Below are 20824 nucleotides of genomic sequence, written 5' to 3'. Positions count from 1 at the left end.
TTTCTTGAATGTTTTTCGCAGATACTTTGTTGCACATTTTATAAACTTTATAAAATAAAAGCACTTTGTTTTAACCACTTTTTATAGATACACTTTTTCCAACCGGTTTCGACAATGTTTCAATATTTTAGAATTAGTACATAAACCCTTAGGATGACAAGGTTCTTGTCGAAACCGGTTGGAAAAAGTGTACCAATAAAATGTGGTTAAAACAAAGGTGTTTTGTTTTATAAAGTTTCGAAAAACACTAAATCCAATTGGGAAAATCGGAAAAATTATTCCTGTGTCATTTAAAAAGAACACCGATTTCATATCTTTCTAACATATTTTATGTTGATTGTTTATTACGAAATTGTATGTAAACGTAAAGAACAAACATTGTATTTAAGTATTAAGCCATTATACAATAAAAACTTTTTTTTAATATTAACAACATTGAATTGTGGATTTAAAAAAAACTGGTCTTTAATACGAGTATAATGAAAAATTGATTATTATAAGTAGTCAGGTTAGAAGTTGGAATAATCGGCGGGTATGTATGAGGAGATGCATAAATGTGGAAGAGGCGAAGACTGTTTGCATAGACGGTAGTATGGCGTTCTATTCTCTCTGTCTACCCCTGCAGAGAAGCGGGGTGATGGTTAGTTAGTTAGTTTTACAATAAATTTAATTACAGAGGTAAACCAATGAACTCATAGGCAACTAAAGTAAAAGTTCATGGAAGTAGAGAAGTTGCAATTTCACCGTTTGGCCTGGCTCGAGTTCTTATTAATTCCCTTTGGGCACTCTAAGATTGCAATAAATCTTTGCAGTAAAGGGATGTCGACTCACTACTCACCCCCTACAGGGGTGCAGGGCACAGGTGGCTGTTGGCTGAATACGTATACGAGACATCGCCCTTGTGCGCCCCTGGGAGTACTCTCCATTACGATTCTGGCTGATTTAGTGCTAAATTTACTTAAGGAAAGAAATATATATATTTATCTTAATGCACACTTTTCATCCAGAAGCTGTATTCTTGGTGGGAATGCATTTCGTCGTTACCGATATCGTAAACATAGCTAAAAAAAATACATTTTTTTTCCATACAATATGTCTTTGAAAACACTAATATAAGTATATGTAAAAATCGTAAATAGTAAATTTGTAAAAATATCTTTTCTGTAAATTTACCTTGTATTTATAAGCAGGGTACAAATACTAAAGGATATTTTTTAAAAAATGAAGAAGAATATGGAAGTCTGTGTTTGTGTTTTTTTTATGTGAAATATTTGTGATTTTATTAATTACAAAACTACTTCCATTTCAAACTATTTATGTGAGCCTAAGTGGCTTATCATTAAAAATAGACTCCAGAGACCGCGACGGAACCTGACCATTTAAAGGGCTTACGACCTGTCATATGCTGGTTAAGTGATTATTTTACACACGTGTAACATTACCATTCTACCTTTGATTAAAACCAAACTTACAAATACAAATTTCAAAAGCTCAAAATGCTGATAATATTAGCAATTGTACCAAAGTAATATTTTTAACAGCATTAGTTTATAAAGATTTCTATTCGTACCAAAATATAAAATACATACGATATTTGAATATTTAAAAAAGTTGTAAAATGTTTCCATGGGTAAAATTATCTAAATTTAAGTAATGTGATTGTCAAAGTCCAGTAAAAAAAATTACGTTACACAGTATATAAAGTAATTAGTTAAACCAGCTAATGACAGGTCATAAGTACTGTAAATGTCCAGACTTGTATATTCTCACATTATTATCATAAATTTCATCATCTATACTGAGTTATCAATTGAAACGTTTTACTTTTTTTAGCATTTATACGTCTGTTTAAATATCAACATACAAAACTGAATCTAAGTGAATTTAAAAGGAGATATCGCGTATTCAACGTGTCGAATAAGCGATTATCCATGTTAATTAAATTTCAAAATAAAACATGTACACGGAAAAGGCAGATTGTTTTGGAAAATGTCTTGATTAAATAAAAACCTGATCAAAATTTGTATACGAATTTCATAACAACTTTTCCGGAGTTCGTTGAAAAACAATTTTCTATTATTTTCTTTGTTAGGGCAAATAAAACAGTTTGATAATGCTGTTGGAAGCGTATACAAGCTAATGCTCAATTAAACCGGATGTTTTCCACTGGTATAAGCACAGTAACAAAACAATACACGTAATTACATTGTATGCCACGATATTACCACTAATGTGTGAGCATATTAACGTTTAAAGTAATGTTTATTAAAAGCTGATATTATACATATATATGAAATTGTAACATGACAATTTGTTCGAAATCTCAAATCTTTTCAGGTTTTTCAAAGATTGCTTTAAAATTTGCACAGAACGTTCCATTCGAATACGCGCAAAGCAAAAATATTTTAATATATTTTTTACCGCAATGGTAGCGCCATCTGTTGGATAGCGGGCTTCTTGATAGCCGTGTCATTTATCATTTTCAACATTTTCGTTTGCATTGTTGCTTCATAATTTTATGTATTGTTAAGTATTGTGAAATAAAATAAATAATGAAATAAATTAGTTTTTCTATTTTCTTTCATTTCCATATAACCAGACTAAGCCACAGCAACGCCTGTAGGGTGCACCTAGTACATAAAAGTCATAATAATATACTCAAAATAAACTTTTAAAAGGCGAACGAGTTTATTACAAAGCATAAGTAAAAAAAACGTAGCTAAACAATGTAATAATTATTCAAGGAAATAAATAGAAATATCACAAAACAATACAATGTTATAAACTAATCCGATCCATTGTCAGAAAAAGTTATGCAGCCGAAAAACTAATAAAAGAAGATCAAATTTATTACTTTATGATTTCTTTTGCCGGGACGAGAGAATAGAGCCAGAAAGAAAATACAATAAATGAGGTATGAATCTAATAGTCTGTCGAATCTCGTGTTCTTTTCTTTTTCTCGGTGAAATAAAAAGTAAAAGATCGCTCCCCGGAGAACCAGCAATAGCTAGACTAGGGTTCGGTCACTTTGTTTAGTTTATAATATATTCAATAATTCATTTAGTGTTTGGTCTCCGATTTGAGGTCGAGTAAACAAGATTTGGTAGAATGCTAACGGAATACATTATGATGGAACCAAATTGAAAATTCATAAACGTACGTGGGTAGGTTGAAAAGTAAGGTAAAAAGAACGTTAAACGCTGTTGTTTTTTCTCAAAAAAAACCTTCAATCAAGGGCTAAACACATGGTTCACAGATTTTTCCAACAAATCGATCGAAGAAGATTTATCCATTACATATTTAATATAACGAATGAGATATTAATTCAAACCCCAATTTAGACATAGAGACAGACGATTTTTTTAATGTAGCGGTGACGTATCGATAGTTTAAAAAACTAATTATTTGCTCACTTCAGCCGTATATGTTATGTGAACAATGCGTTATTTTGGTCAAAAATATGCCTTACCCTAAGATTTTTAATTTAAATTTTACATCACAAATACTATTATTTCTTAAAATCTATCGTGACACGTACTCGAACTACGCATTCCGGATCATTTTCAAACACCATATTAAATTATCATTTTTACATCTATGGTATATGAAAAAATATTAAGATATATGTAATGGTATTTGCCGGTCAGTTTTTGTATTAAGGTATTATTATCCTTAGTATATTATCGTTGTAGAATAAAAGTATTTTATTTGGATTGTTTAATTCTTACTTATTTGCTTATTTACGTATTAACAACTTATTGGGCCACATCACAGTTATCAGATGTCATTCCTTAAACAAAGTTAAGTCATTTTTCCATCAATTGATTCGGCAGTCATTTTATGATAATGTATAATATTTCATTAAAATTTTATAAATATTTTAAATTTTTACTTAGTAAATACCACTAATTGTGACGTATTTGGACACAGTTAGCATCATTATCAAACACCGTTGAAAATGACGTAAAGTGTGTCGAAACACGTGTCAAAATATAGTTCAATCATTAGTGGTATTTACAAAGTACAGGTTAAATTTAAAAATTCATAATTTAATATGTAGAGAAATTTGATACACCAGAGCCAGGATGTATGCCTGAATAATTTTTTGAATCAGTAATGGCTCGGATACGTTGAACACGAAATCCCACAAACAAAGTCAATTAGATAAATAATTGGAAAACGAAATAGCATCCCGTACGGAATGTGCGAATCGTTCATAATTCATCAACCTTAGTTAATGATATTCCTGACAAATTTATTTAATACATGTATAAACGTATCTGTAATACAAGATGAGGGGTACAATATTAATTTGTTATGTGCGGACAAAACAGATAATATATCGGTCATTAAACAACACCTAATTCATTATTTCATTATTAAACAAATGAGTGATAATTAAATTTACCCACATACATTCAATTTGGTTATCCAATAAAATTATACACCCAGCATTACTGTTTTGCCCAAAATATTATTTATATGTATTTGCAAATAAAATTACACTGAATGCAAATTGAAATATTTCACGCGCTAGCTTGTGATACTATGTATCCGTTTTGAAATTATTATTTACTTGATAAATACCACTCATTATCCAAATCTATTATGCAATTACATGTGTTTCGATGCACTCAACATCTACATACAACACGTTGTTTAATTAAATTATTGGATGTATCGAAACAATGTAACAATATATTTTAATAATTGCATTTAATAAGTAAAACATTCCATTAATTAAATTTATTTAAAAAAAACAGAGTGAGGGGAATATGCTTACTCACTTCGTATTTTACACTCTCGATTCTAGAATATCTAATATTTTATATTTTGAATATTACGTAAATAGCACTTCCCGACTCAGTAGTGTAGTGGTAAGCGCATTTGGCTATTAATGCTGGAGATCACAGGTTTTATGATGTAAAATTTTCTTTACTTTACTATTTATTCTAAAATCATAATACACTGACGATGTTCCATCTGACTGACGCTTGATAATTAATTATATAAAGGTAATAAGATTAGTTCTGCGCTCTAAATTTTTGGTTAAAAGGAACGAGTTCAGGGTGGACATTTTGCTACACGAGAAAGGAAATGTTCAGATCTGTAAAACTATAATTTTGCCCGATTTAAAGTTGCATAGAATGTATCAACCCAGGGCACCTGTTTTCTGCCGTTTTCGCTCGAAAACGTTTTGTCGCTGTTGAAGCTGGGTACATATTAGTTTCGGAGCTTTGCCATCGGGTTTGTTAGGATGTATTTAACGTCTCCGTCTGTTTAATTTGTTAGGAACTAATTGCAAGCAAACTTTCTCAATATGAATTTGCATTGGGTACGAATACGTACAGTTTATTGATGCATAAAACTATATTATTACATTTCCCAGTGAGACGAATACGAAATCATGCTCTTAGAAAATTATTTCGGAAGTGATTTTAATAAACATGAAAACAAATCGCAACTGGAAAATCTTTTCAATGTTCGTTTCTGCAAATTAACAATATTTCTCAATGTATATATTTTTTATAAATAAAAACACAAAAATCCCCAAATACGATTATTCCTCTTGAGACTCATATACATTCATAACAAATCATAGCTTTTACAAGTATGGGTATGCAACTCCTTGCAATTGCTAGTATTTTCATTTTCCTGTACCTACTTATACCTCTTATATTCCCTTTCCTTCATTTTGTCTCCGTCAGATTATCTATAAGATCAAATATTTTTAATATGTGGAGAAAAACCTTGTCTTTATGAAATCAATAATTAAGATTTGTAGTATCTTGTATATACGATGCGGTGCCCTATGCATAATTTTGTGCAGAGGTTTAAAAATACTTTTTTTTTAAATTCTTCAAGTAAGCGTAAATGGCTTGAGCGAGAGAATAGGAATCAAATTGTGGCAGAGCGGGTTCGAACCAAGAAACTCTGAAACACAGATCATAAAAGTATTCACGGGTCCATAATCCGATTTTAACAGTTGTTATTTCAATATCAATGTTACACACATTCATATCTACTTGGTTACTTAATTCTAGCACACATACAAAGTAGGCATGATTTTTTATATACGACACATATTTTCCATGTATGTTCCTACATTATATATTATTCGAAACATAATGACAATGCGAGGGTAATAATGATATAATAATGACACAATGTGTTAAGGTAAAACTAAAAATATCACATAACCGAATGTAACATATTAAAAAAATATATACAATAAGTAAGAAAGTAAAAATAAATTAAATGTGTAAGAAAAATGTAAAGAATTTATCAATAGAAAAAATTCAATGAGATAATGTTGACAATCTCTAAAAGTAACATACATATCGCATTGATGGCGATTAGGGTAGCGTTTGCCTTACGTGACGATTTACAGCATTCATGCTAATTCGATGCCTCATTTGTGGGAAAAGATAATGTTTGGGGGTGTGGGTAGGTTAAAGTCGGAAAAAATGAGTTTATAGTGAAGAAAAAAAACTAAATTATGAACTCATATTAGTGCTTAACAATTTATTATATTTTTGTAAAAATGAAGATTATTGACGCAAAATTAACATCTTTTTGGATCTCAATAGAAATAAATTCGTCAGTTTTTTTCATGTATTGTATGCAAATACTGTTTTTCGTTATTCAACTGTTCTGTAATGTAATTTTTCCATTAACGATTGTAGAAGGAATTGGAATTAACGTACTAATCCAGGCCTAATATACGTTAAATCGCAACATAATTTTCTCTAAACTCAGGTAACATTAGACGTAATTGATTTTTTTTTAACAAAGTTTTTGTATTGAAAAATTTAGTTTTTCTTCGACATAATTATATGGTTTTGAAAAGAAAAGAGTTCTTGAAAAATAAGGAAAAATTCTAAAAAATCGAGCGTAAACACACGTTTAGTCCTCAGCGCAGCCGAACGCGTTGTGACTGGAACGCCCGAGATCTATGCTTTAATTGACTTGTGCGTTAAAATGTTGTATTCCAACGTATAACGTTTGTTCTGATATTGTAATAGAAATATTTTGAATATAAGTAATAATAAGATGTAATATTTACCCTGGTCCAGGTCCGCCTTGGGTGAGATCGAACACCTGTCTCGGGTTTAGCAGCCACTGGAACTTCTGCAGCAGCTTGGCTCCCTGGTTGCCGCCACTCCTCGGATTGATAAAGACCAGCACGGGCGTCACGTTGCTGGTGGGGATGGGCTTGATGACGAACGTCTTCTGCGAGCCGGTAGAGTCCCGCGGCTTCTTCTTGGAAGAGGACTTCTTCTTGGGGGACTTCCGCAGCGAGGACTTGAAGCTGCCGCGCCTGGGGAGCTTCACGATCCACGACGGAGGGACGATGATCTTAGATTGGGTACCTAAAAGAATTTTTCTTTCTTAAATAAACATATTTAATCGTCTCAAAATGATGTTATTAAATAAACATTAATAAAATTATTTGTACATTTTTATTGAAAACAAATATCATATTTTACGGAATAACGTGTCCCTTATTTTTTTTAACCACTTTTATTATTGCTTTGCAAAACCAGAATAAAAACTCTTTTTTCTTGAACGTTTTTCGCAAATACTTTGTGGCACATTTTGTAAACTTTCAACATTCACCAAATCTATTTTTAAGCCTATAAACATTGGTGTTCATATGAAAAATAAATATATTTAAATAAAATACTGTTATTAAATTTCTCCGCCTCCGTAGTGTAATGGTCAGCACGCTCGGCTACCGTTCTGGAGGTCCCGGGTTCGATTCCCAAGGGGGGTAAAAATAAATATAAGTGATTTTTTCACTGTAATATTTATTCAATATTACCATGGACTGGTACCTGAAGCGGAGGGCTGATCACCTTTCCTTCATAAGTAAAAACGATCATGATAACACTGCGTTTATAAGACACAGTGCCCTATGCACCATTGGGGTGCGGATAAGGGTTTTATTATTTTTTATTATTATTAGATTTTGCTCACTCCTTTCAACAACGTCATATCTCAAACAAAAATCATAATTTTTTAGTTGTGCATGTTTTCGGAATGCCCAGAAAATGTACTATATCCCAGCAAAAGAGGCATATTTTTAACTTAATATTTACCCGCTACAAGGCAGAAAGTGTTGTTTTGCATTTTGAAGAATTATTGGATTTTTTTTTTAATATACTAAATATTTTTCAAATGGAGAAAAAACATTAAGGTTTTACCTAAGTTGCACAGTAAAAAGTTCAATAAGTGGCTTGATATTTATTTTTAATACATTGTTTTATATTTTTAAACTTTAAAAACGATCTCCTGAAAAATCAAGTTTTTTGATATATGACGTTGTTGAAAGGAGTGAGCGATATGTCTAAATGGCTTGTATTTGAAAATTGAAATAAAGTTGTGGCAGAGACGGGTGGGTCGAACCTAGAATTTCTGGCTCAGGGTTAACGACACTAACTAACTACGGAACTATTTTTAAAATTTATAAAATTTATAGTTTTTAATAAAAAATCTATTATTTTACAAATCCCCCTAAAATTTATAATATAATAATTTAAAGTTATCTGCCATCAAAGATTAAGCTGATTTTTCATATAAATGTAAATTACGTCCGCAAATTTTAAAGTTTGTGAATGCGACGAACCATACCGTTGACCCATAAAAATACCGAATCTTTTTTGGGTTCAAGATAAACGTAGCGAATAGTAAACTGCTGGACCCAAATTCAGGGATGAATTCACAATTACACTTATTATTTATGAGAAACGGTCAATTTATGGGGTCACTCCACAAAATATTGCAGAGTTAATTTAGTCAATTTGAATAGGAACTCCCTGCTTAGTCCACCAGTAAATAAAAAGAGGAACGGGGTAAAAATTAAACAGTCATGTTGCGTCTGGATCTGTCCGAAGAAGAAAGTACGTAAGCACCCATGGTCACAACTGTCGTTATATTGAAAGCTGTCCCACCGCATGCCCAGATCTGATACAGAATCTGACCTGACAGATCTGCTCTTGCTAAGCAATTTTTTTAATAACTAAGTTGCGAAATTTATTGAAAATGTGAATCGATATAAAATTGTATCCCTATTTTACTGTGAATTTACATTTAAAAGCTTTCAATATACCTGTCACTGTCAATCTAAATAAATACAAGTTTGTAAATCCGTCACCAAATTTTCTAGAAGTACCCCGATGCAGGCATTGAAAGGGATTAGTATTTAGTTCAATTATTCAGCTAGATCCGACTCCGACCCGACGCTGGCCGGTACACAGATGCCCACAACCCCAACCAGCACAGCAGACAGACACGAAACAGTGCAAAGACACTTACAGAGAATGGTCAGTCATCGCATTTCCACTCAACCATTATTCATCGACACTCTATTTCGGATCCTTTTCACAACTGTCGTTAAGAAAGATCGATTTAGTTGGCTAGGTCAAATACTTCTTCCAAGAGCCTTAATCAAGCTTGCATCTTTTCCAAAGCATCAGGATCCCGCCGCCCAGGATGTCCACTGCTGACAATTCGTAGGCATGTCTCATTTGAATTTCAGGACGCCGGCCTGACTAACGGATGCAAGGGAGATGGGAGCTCAGATATGCTCCACAAACGGAGCGGATATGGATGAATGAAGGAATAAATATGTAAACTGCTACTATACAGAAGTAATGAAGCGGAGCAGACTTTGGACATAACGAATTAACGTTTAATTTAGTACAGATAAATTGTTCGTTTCAACCATGAAAAAACAATAAAATCTCAACTAAGCGTACCTACGTGTCTTAAGGTACATATGTAAAATTTTAGTGTATTTTAGTTTATTTTAGTTTATCAAAGAAAATTTGGCCTCGCCGCTGTGAAAATAGTTTATTTATAAAGGTGGAGTACACAGTATAAAGTTTTTATCTCTGAACTTCTTCACCTATAAATTATATTTGTTAGATTACAATAGTATATGATAATAGAAATCCCTCTCGGCGTTATGTAATGTTATCAGAATGTGCGTAAATTACTCAAGTTTCATATATTATGACAATTAGCGAATCGCGAATCAATGTTTTGACTAACAATTTGTAATTATCAATATACCACCTTGATAGAAAACTTAAATTTGGTGACTGAGAGCGCCACACGGTTATTATTCCGAGAACTTTTTAAGCAAGGTAGTAAACTATATATATATATATATATATATATATATATATATATATATATATATATATATATATATATATATATATATATATATATATATATATATATATATATATATATATATATATATATATATATATATATATATATATATGTATAAATATATATATATATATATATATATCTATATATACATATATATATATATATATATATGTATGTATGTATATCTCACTCTCACTGTTTTCAACTACATATGTATATACAGATTAAAATTAAGTAAAACTATTGTATTTATGTTTATAATGAATGATAGATAAATTTATTTTTTTAATCCACACTAAAGAAAAGAGAATTATTTAATCATAATTTTAAAAATGCGGTGGGGTTATGTGTTAACTGGCAGATAAATATTTGATGAACCGTCCATCCCCTAGCGCAGTCGAGACCCAGAATTAAGTTAAGCCCAAAAAGGTCAAGGTAAATGAACCGAAACGAATCTCTGTCATGCGACCTTCTCGTCGCACAATAGGAAAATTATAACGATTCTGGGACTAAATCATAATTAAATAATTCCAGGAAGCGATACAAAACAGTTGTATACCAAATAAAGTTTAAGACCAAAATCGCTTTATATGTATTCCTTTTCTAATACAGTATAAATATACTCTTCCGCACATGTTCCGACTTCTAATTAATTTTGAAAAAAAAACATTAATTTGTTGAATTAACCACATTTTCGGTCGTATTTACGTTTCAATTGAAAAGAACAACTACATTCAACATTGTCGGCGACATCTGTGGTTGAAAATAGTTTATATATCATAACTTCTGTTACGCCGCTTCTCTGCAGGGTTTGACAGAGAGAATAGAATTCCACACCAATCTGTCTTTGCAAAAGATCTTTGCCTCTTCCGCATTCATGCATCTCCTCATACTTACCCGCCGATTATTCCGACTTCTGACCTGACCACTTTTTATATTCATTTTTATTATACTTATATTAAAGACCAGTTTTTTATTATTTTTTTACAACATTTTGAATGTTGTCATAATTTTTTTTAAATATACATAATAGCTGAATACGTGAATATATTTTTTTCACGTTTACAAACAATTCCATGATAAACAATTGACAATAAAAATTGAATATGTGAGAAAGGTAGAGAAACCGTTTTAATTAAATGATACAGGAAAAATAAGAGTTATACTAATATAATTGGGTTCAGTATTATTATAAACTATTAAAATATTAATACCATATCACTGTATTTATGGCCGAAAATTTGGAAATCTTCCCCTGTGTATCATCCAATTTGCCTGAGCGATACGGTAAATATGGATGAAATTTTATTCCGAATTCCGTTAATGATATCCAATATCTCGGGACTATCAACCTGAATGATCTCACATTTGAATATTAAAGGTATTACAGAATTAAGTACGCATATTTTTTTTAATAAAAAAAATATATATATTTTTAAATTAAGTCGGAACTCGTTAGCGCATAGGGCCAGCCCTTGTACATATATTGTAATACATACTCGTAAATGGTATAATTGTACTTTGCACCCTTATATATTCAGTGGAAGGATTTTACGGTAGGGTTCAGTAAAACATTTGAAATCGTAATATAACCGTAATATAATATGTATGGTGGATACATAAACAAAAAGTAAGGAAGTTATAAATAGAAATGAAATGTATAATATTGAAACAGACATTAATTACTAAAATAAATACTTGGTACTGCTTTACTCTTAGGAACATAACGCTTTTGTTGATTCAGCAAGATTGCTTTAATTGAATTCATTAACACGAATGCATTTATTTACAATATAAACATGATGTATTAAAACAGGTTCCACAATATATCAGACACAATATAACAGGTTCCACAATCTGAATTTAAGTGATAAAAAAATAATATTAGGATGTCATATTAGGAATACAAGTCTTCTAAAAAATAATCCTTCTAAAAAGAAATTTGGGAATTTATGCATAATTAAACGCACTTCACATCATACTAAAAACGGGGCCAGAATGTAAGAAAACTGAATATTTTTTAATTAAGGTAACTGTTTAATGAAGTCGAAAGTTATTACAGTGGCCAAGTTATTGTTGGAGTGTATACATAAAGGGCGTACCAATTAAGTTAACAGCTACTATTAAAACATAGTTTATAATACGGAGTGGATCCTTCCTATCTTATTCAGGATATTACATTATTTTATACGATATTACGTCATCACACTTTTTAAATAAAGAAAATTCCGAAGATTCTATATATCTATACCCTATATTAAAGATTTGTCTGGTGATAGTGGAGAAAGGATATGGAAGCTAGATAGGAATACCACGATGAATGTATGTAAAAAGAAAATATATGCGTATTTCTTTTAAAATATCAGAGGTCCACAGGATTTTGTTATAATAGAGCGTGTATTGCTAAATACCGAGAAACAAAATTTAAAAACACATCGAGGATGTACAATTCAACAAAAAACTTAATGACTAGTAGATACGCATCAGAAAAGTTTCAAAAACATAATTATAAATGAAATTATACTGTGAAATTACATTTCAAATTACGTGTATTGTAATAAGCACACGTTTATTTGTAGGTATGATACGCATTATAGAGTTTCATTACTTTAAGCATCACGTATTTGATAATATGTCTAAAAATGTCCCGAGGCGATGATATAATCTGAGAGGAAAATTCTATTTGGTTTTTACTCCATTTATTTTCGGTTTGGAGAACAAGAGATTAAATTGTATGTAATTGAAGATTTTAGGTCTTTTTTTCTGTATAAGCTATTCTAAAGGGTCTGTGACCGATTATCTTGACCTTTTTTCTTCTCTATTCAAAGAAAAATGTAATCCATTTTACTTTTTACTGGATTTGCGCCCTTAAAACAAAATAACTTTTTCAGCAAAGGTTGCATGAATTACTTGCATAAATTGACTTTGGATTCATATGAAACAATTTAAATCGAAGAATGTAGTGCCACTATATGAAACGTTCATTATTGCATTTACATCAAAAAAGTAGAACCAATTCGTTTGGAATTTCAGCCCTACTATGGCCATTCCACCTTTCATAATGCATATTGCAAAAAAAACGAATCCTTATGACCTCACCTGGTTGTATAAGATATTTTACAATCAGTTCAACACGTCGTTCATTCACTATATAAATCTAATCGGTGACTAAATACGTAATCCACACGTCTTCCAAGTTGGTAATTCTTCATTTAATATAAGTTTTTCCTTTCTTGTCTTTGCCCGCATGTGTAGAGTATTCAATAACATCAAACACAATGTGTGAGAGATCGAAAATTATCGATAATTTGTCAGTATGGAAGAATAAATCAAACAAATTAATATTACCTTAGTGATTTTATATTTTTATTTAATTTTGTTGAGCTTACTTGTATTTTTTATGTACATATTATATAATACTTAGCACGTTAAGGATATTTATAAAGGAAAAATAGTTAAGATATGTTGAATGTACTCACATAAATGAACGTGATGTTTTGATTGTATATTTTAAATGTTCCTACTTAAAATAACTTTACTGAAACACGGATGTTCACGACTGTTTGGATACGCTTTGGCAAATTTACAATTTAACGCCTGTTGCGTTGTATAAGTAAATCTTACCGAGAGAGAAGAAAAGTTCCTACACCAAAAATAGCAATCACCAGTAAAATCTAAAGAAAAACTGCACAAGGACTTTTCGAGAAGTCAAGTAAGGTAATGAATTATATTATTTATTTTAATATTAAAACACATTAACAATGGTTATAAGTGGGAGTTAAATAAAAATGTAACATAAAATCAAAATAATATAACTGGTCAGATTAAAAGCTGCATTAAATTAAAATCACGTTTTCACGCATTTCCCAATATGTAAAATAATCCAATTAGGATCTTGCTTACATCAAAATAAAAGGATCTCCGTTAAATAAAAGCCTTATTTGTCCAACCATAAATGGCTTTAGTGAACTCATATGTGATTAATGATATATGTGGGAGTTCCAAAAACTGAGTAATGTGGTTGTCAATCAAACGTAGAATGGTAAATGTTGCACGTGTGTAGAATGATCACTTAACCAGTATATGATAAGTCATAAGCCATGCGTTCATATTCTTCTTCATCTATACTGAGATGTTAAAAATGTTAACATATTAAGGCGTTTATTCTTGAAGAACAGAATAATATACAATTTCACATTTATGAAATTACGATCTCAGCTTTAACTACTTCCGTAAAATCAATTGATGGTGAAATACAAAATGTTATTGTATGTGTATTTTTTTTTAAACATAGTAAAATAAGTACAACGGTTTATAAAGTGATCACTTAAATCAGCGAACGATAGGTTGTAAGCTCCGTAAATCCCTACCAGAGTTCTATCCATATTTGTCTCTATCGAAAAATCAAATTAAAAAAAGAAAATTCTCCTTAGGGGTTATGCGAGTGAAATAAATTAATTGAGAAACAATCCAAACGAGATTGAAATGAATAATTCAGGTTGATAATCGCGCATCACTAGTGTCGCTCTTGACTCTACGTTATGTGATGGCACGGGATGGCACTTCAAATTGCTATTGCTGCAGCGCAAATCAATTACGCGGTGAGGATACAAATAACATCATCTGAATACTGTATTCCTTTTGTCGAGGAAACCACGTTGGCAGTTAGTAATTAGGCCGTTTGTTGGCTCGGGGTTCAAGCCTCGGGGCCGACAGGAGGTAAGGGAGGGAGCGCCACAAAGCATCCTCGATTCCTTTAATGTTTGAGGTACCCAAATATACTTAAGGATATAATATCAAACGGGGCTGAAATATCAACCAAGTTCAAAAGTATTTTCGTTATTAATTTAGTAATTGGTTCAAGGATCAAGTATTTAACGAATTTCTAATATTACAGGTGTCTCAACTCAAGAAGAAGCAATTATAATTTTTATACGAAAGAAGGTAGAAGGCTAGATAAATGTTCAATGATGAGCAGATGGTGAACAATTAACTAGTGTTTACGAGATATATTAAATGTTAAAATCAAACACAGATTTTCGAGTCTACTAAAATGTATTTTATTGTTAAAAAACACACAAAAAATAATTTTGTGACAATTGTTTCGCCTTGTGATGGCATTTTTAATCGAATGTAAAGATTCAATGGACTAATGGTCCTTATATAGATATCTATACAATTCTAGGTACTTAAGTAACAGTTTTAACATGTGCAGTTATAATTTACGGGAGACAACAATAGTTAATGGGGCATGTAGGTACGTATACTTATATTCGTTTTCAATTCGTATATTCGTTAAACAAGTGTATAAAGTGATCACTTAAGCCAGCCAAATGCCAGGTCGTAATCCCTGGGACTCTCAGACTTCCATTTTTTTCGTATAAAAACGATAAATGTTTCATAATAAGTGAAGGCAGGCGCCGCGATGTAAATGGGTAGACGATCGACAGCAAAATTGGCGTCGCAGATTCGATTCTTGCCAATTCCAAAATAAATTCAAGAAATATTTATTTTGAAATGGTCCGGGTGTTTGTGATGCGTTTTTCACATTTACTTTCCCTATCCTTACTATCTTACCTGCAGACAAGCCTCGAAAAGTAGAGGCTTAGCAGATTCCAAAAAAAAACGACTGTAATGATTAGGTATTAATTATTTTAATTTTAAATCAAATCCATTATACTTTCGAAATTACGAACATATAATAACAAATTAAAAAGAGCATACGATATATTCGAGACGAAATCAAAATTTTACACAACGCAAACACAGATTTGACGTAAGTTTAAAAATATACGACGCTAGAAAATATGAAATTCATGAATATGTAGATAGAAAATCCATTTACCTAGATTGCATTCTTCTCCTATCCTTTGCATATTGAAGCAGGCCTCTTTGTTGTGATAGGCTGCTTTGCACCACGAGCAGCTCAGAGCGACTATTTCCTTGGAACTGAATGATAACTTTGCTTGAAGAGACTGAAACAAACAAAAATATCCATATTAACAAATAATATTTTAAGAAAACAATAATTGTTTTAATAAGATCTAAGTTTTATACTGACATTTCTTGGTGGAACTGTATTTGCATAATAAAAAAACAACTGTATAGATTTTTCCACATGAATTTTATTTGACCAGCAACCGAGTTTCCCACATACAGCAAAAATATAATAACCACACAAAGTTTTTTAACACTTAAGGTACCGTAACATCATTCAACTTAATATAAATATATATTTTTTTAATATGTACGTATTTTTTTTGTTAAAATCATACGTGAAAAAAACCCAAACGTATTGTTGATTTTACTTTTCAAAAGTTGTTTCGTCCAATTATTTACATTTCTATGAACAACTGTACTTTTGCTTTACCTAAAGTATATTAGCTAGGTACGTCGTAAGCCCGAAGCGGTGGGTTAAATCTTGTTGACTCCAAATTCGCAAGACGTGCGCAAATGCCGTTATTTCTACGATTATTCGCCGCTTTCCTAATAACAACAACACGAAACTGTTCCTCCATATTTGATTCCCTCAACCCAAATGTATGTAAAACGAACATATGAAAACTTGTATGTAGGTTGTTTACATCAAATACAGACAAACTCAAGTACGAAAATGTACGAGTATATGTGTCGCCTACTTTCAGAATCCGCCAGATCCATGTAAGTCGATTTTACAAAAAATGCAAATTCTCCGGGTAACATTTATGTTTCAAAGATTTGTCTACCATTAGATAAAATATTATGAAATAGAGAATTTTCCCATTTTTTTAGAAGTTTTTTCAGTTTTTTAAAAAAAACACGAGGCACAAACCGATAATGACGTCATCTTAATTTTTGACTTATCCTTGCTCTCTGATTGGCTGATATGGGTCAGAAAGCAAGTTTCATGAATATAGCGGACTTTAAAATACAACGCTGTTTTTAAGTATTTTTAGCAGGGTTTTTAAGAATTTAAATATTTTAAACAATAAAACCTTCAATTGGTATTCCGATAGACTTTTTATTTTTAAATATAATTTAATTGGATCTGGCGGATTTTGAAAGTAGGCGACACATATGTACCACTGAACATTGAAGAAGCTTCTCGAATGCAAATTATATACAAGCGTAAACATAACATTTTCTCCAAATAAAGAAGACTGTATTTGTATGATTAGAAGTATCTTTGGTGTCATTTTCGTAAGCGGTGTATTCTTAAGCTGCGTATCCACGATTGTATGTAAAGCTCCGCGATTGCTCCAGTGAATACGATTACGCGCTCGCGCGAGAGCGATCACAGTAGTGAGCAACAAAAATGCCAACGAACGCGCACTTTCGCGGTGGTTGCAAGCAAATTCACCACGCCAAAGTGCGCGTTTGGTGACATTCCCGGCCCTGTCACCGCAAAAATATAATGACCAAAAATACAAAATAAATAATAAAATAATCATAATCGGAAAAATTAAAATGTGGGTAGAAATATCGCTCACTCCTTTCAAGAACGTCATAAATCAAATAATTTGATTTTTCAGGAGAACCTTTTTAAAGTGTTAAAATATAATACAATGTATTAAAAATAAATATCAAGCCACTTATTGAACTTTTTACTGTACAACAGATTTTTTTAGGTAAAACCTGAAGGTTTTTTCTCCATTTAAAAAATATTTTGTATATTTAAAAATATAATTAAACAATATATTTTCTTAAAAATGCAAAAACAACACTTTTTGTCCTGTAGCGGATAATTATTAAGTTTAAAATATGCCACTTTTGCTAGGATATAGTACATTTTCTGGGCATTCTGAAAACATGCACAACTGAAAATTGACGATTTTTTATTTATGACGTTCTTGAAAGGATTGAGCGATATCTGAATTATAAAACATATTTATCTCTTTCATACATATTATTTAATTGTTTTATACTTCAGAGCACACTAGACAATGTCACTGAAAAAAAAACATTTTCTTTGGCGAATCAGTTATATTTTAAGGAAATAATGTATTCAGTTAACTAAATGACAACTTCTACACCACTTCACCGGAAGATAATCTATCGATTTGTGCATTCATTTGGATCTGTTTGTATATTCGTACCTTATACGTAGATATGTATGGATGTTTCTAGATGCAAGCGAATGCATCTGAAATGTTTCGTTCTGTGGCGGCACGATATTCGGACCACGTCATCCACAAGTTATCCAACATAAGTTTAATTAAACGGTGTTCGTAAATCTTTTGGGATTACGTACAAAGTACAATAATACAGCGGTCTTATCTCGCAATACACAAGTATGCCCTTACAGTCTGGGGTTTAAACCCATATTAGAAATAGCGACTAAGAGGTGAAACAAAAGGAAGCATTACAGAAGAACTGGTGAGAATAATTGCATGGATTATTTGCAGGCTTCCCTTATTCTAAATTCCCTTCGTTCTTGAATTTAAATATTACATCTAGAAAATATTTTTATCTCATTTAAAATCAACTCAAAATGTTCTTAAAGCAGCACTCAGCGTCTGTAATCAAATTAAGAACTTGATAATTTACGTAACTCCCTAAAAAACCTGTTAATTAAGCATAGTATTTTTACATTAATTACTTCGGCAGTAACTTTGTGGAAGATTTTATCTAATTATTTTTTTTATAAAGCGTAGATTTTTAAAATAATTTTTGAATTTCGTCAAGCGTGCAAATTTCAAAGAAAACTGATTCTGTTCTAGGTAAACCAAAAATAAACAATTTACTGAAGTAACGTGTTCATAAAATGTAGTCTATATAAAAGGCACTGGATAAGAAAAAGGAAAACGAAATAGTTTTTTTCAGTTACAGTAATAACATCAGTATTTTAAATCACTGTCCTCCTGCCACACAAAAAAACATGTTCATATTATCTTTTCATTTTCCTTAAGAATGACAATTCCTTGGTGAGATGTAGTTTCTATGTGAAGCGTTCAAGGTTTATACGTAAATACAATAGGACAAAGAAATAACGATGCGTGGGTACATTAAATTACTGTTCGGCTACACAAACAACTCATTATTACGTTATTTTTTAAATGTTTTCATATTTTTTTCAAAGGCTCCATCAATCGTCATGTTATCAGTGGATTTCACAAATTTCTTGAATGTTTTTCGCAGATACTTTGTGGCACATTTTATAAACTTTATAAAATAAAATAAGTTTGTTTTAACCACTTTTTATTGGTACACTTTTTCCAACCGGTTTCGACAAGAACCTTGTCATCCTCAGGGTTTATGTACTAATTCGAAAACATTGAAATACCCATAGTTAGGTTAGGTTAGGTTAGGTATTTCAATGTTTTAAAATTAGTACATAAACCCTAAGGATGACAAGGTTCTTGTCGAAACCAGTTGGAAAAAATGTACCAATAAAAATGGTTAAAACAAAGCAATTTTATTTATTTATAAAGGATTTCACAAATCTTAAGCATGGCATAAAAACCTTAAAGGAAAATATAAGAAGAGAACATGCATCGCATTTGGAAATAACCTCAAGGAACAGTGCGGGCATGCTATCGCGAGTACCCTAGCCATTGCTGCTTTGCTCCTTTTTCTAGTAACTTTCCAACTATATCCTTTCCCATATAGTGTAGTAGTGTCCGTTACACTGAGCTCCTTCACTCATATTCTCAATTTCTCTTCAAAAATATATTCCTCTCCTCAATATTGATCACATTGCTTTCGAGTATTGAACGATCAGTTTGGCGCCGCGTTGATCGGATGTGGTGTCTTACGCATCATTTGGGTGCGAATAGAGATTAAATAAGAAATAAAACTAGCTTAGTCTAAGCTCTCAAAGAGACTTTAAGAGGGGAGACTACAACATGTTATGTTACTGTATTGTTTATTTGTTTTTTCGTAATTTTTTACGATGCACTTTTTTCTCATTTGAAGATTTTACGTATTTTTACCTTAGGTGGGTAAAATTTGAATTATTCAAATTAATTAATTAAAAATTCGGAAGTAACTTTTGGTTATATCTATATTTGTTTAATAAAGGATACTTGGTTTTAATTTAAGTTATACGGTATTTGAAAATGATGCAGAATGCATCGGGCACTGCGTCATATAAACGCAGTGTTATCTTGATCGTTTGCACATGAAGGAAAGGTAATCAGCCCTCCGCTTCAGGTACCAGTCCAGAGTAATATTGAATAAATATCAGTTATATTAATTTGACCCCCCCTGGGAATCGAACCCGGGACCTCTTGAACGGAACACTACGGAGGCGGACATGAATAATTATGATATAATAACAAATACCATCCTGCTATACAAAATAGCATGTTTCGTACGTGTTCATAACCCTTAGTTCTTTTTAGCGCTTTGGATTCAAACAAAATCTTAAAAGATGCACACGACGATGCACGCGAAGAATGGAAAACTATTTTCATAAAAGCTATGTTGGTACCGTCTAGCGTCTCCCGCACTACCGGCAATATTATGTAAATAGCATTCCATGTGCGGTGCTTGAAAATTACTAAGTGCCTTGTTCCAAAATATTATTACGGAACAATGTTTCCTCGACGAATAAACATTCCGGAAGCTTCTCTACAAAAGAACTTTTGCAATTTTAGCAAGAAAGTCATAGCTTGAAGTCAGGTATTATTTTGGTAATGACTCACTTTTGTTAGAG

The 20824-nt window shown here is 31.5% G+C and overlaps 1 protein-coding gene across 5 annotated transcripts in view; it reads right to left on the bottom strand.

The window, feature by feature from the left end:
* LOC148303406 (eye-specific diacylglycerol kinase-like) overlaps positions 1-20824 on the bottom strand; it is a 192776-nt gene that overhangs the window by 30904 nt on the left and 141048 nt on the right. For all 5 annotated transcript variants that reach the window (XM_088270063.1, XM_088270059.1, XM_088270060.1 and 2 more), the window contains 2 exons: positions 16034-16163; positions 7067-7373 (listed from right to left, as the gene is read on the bottom strand). In XM_088270063.1, the coding sequence (XP_088126189.1) occupies positions 7067-7373; positions 16034-16163 (437 nt within the window). The remainder of the gene's footprint in view (positions 1-7066; positions 7374-16033; positions 16164-20824) is intronic.

Source organism: Brachycentrus maculatus, unplaced genomic scaffold (genome assembly GCF_059751285.1).
Source record: "Brachycentrus maculatus isolate JH-2025_06_01 unplaced genomic scaffold, ASM5975128v1 h1tg000370l, whole genome shotgun sequence".
NCBI lineage: Eukaryota > Metazoa > Arthropoda > Insecta > Trichoptera > Brachycentridae > Brachycentrus > Brachycentrus maculatus.
This window is presented reverse-complemented; position numbering and strand designations above follow the sequence as displayed.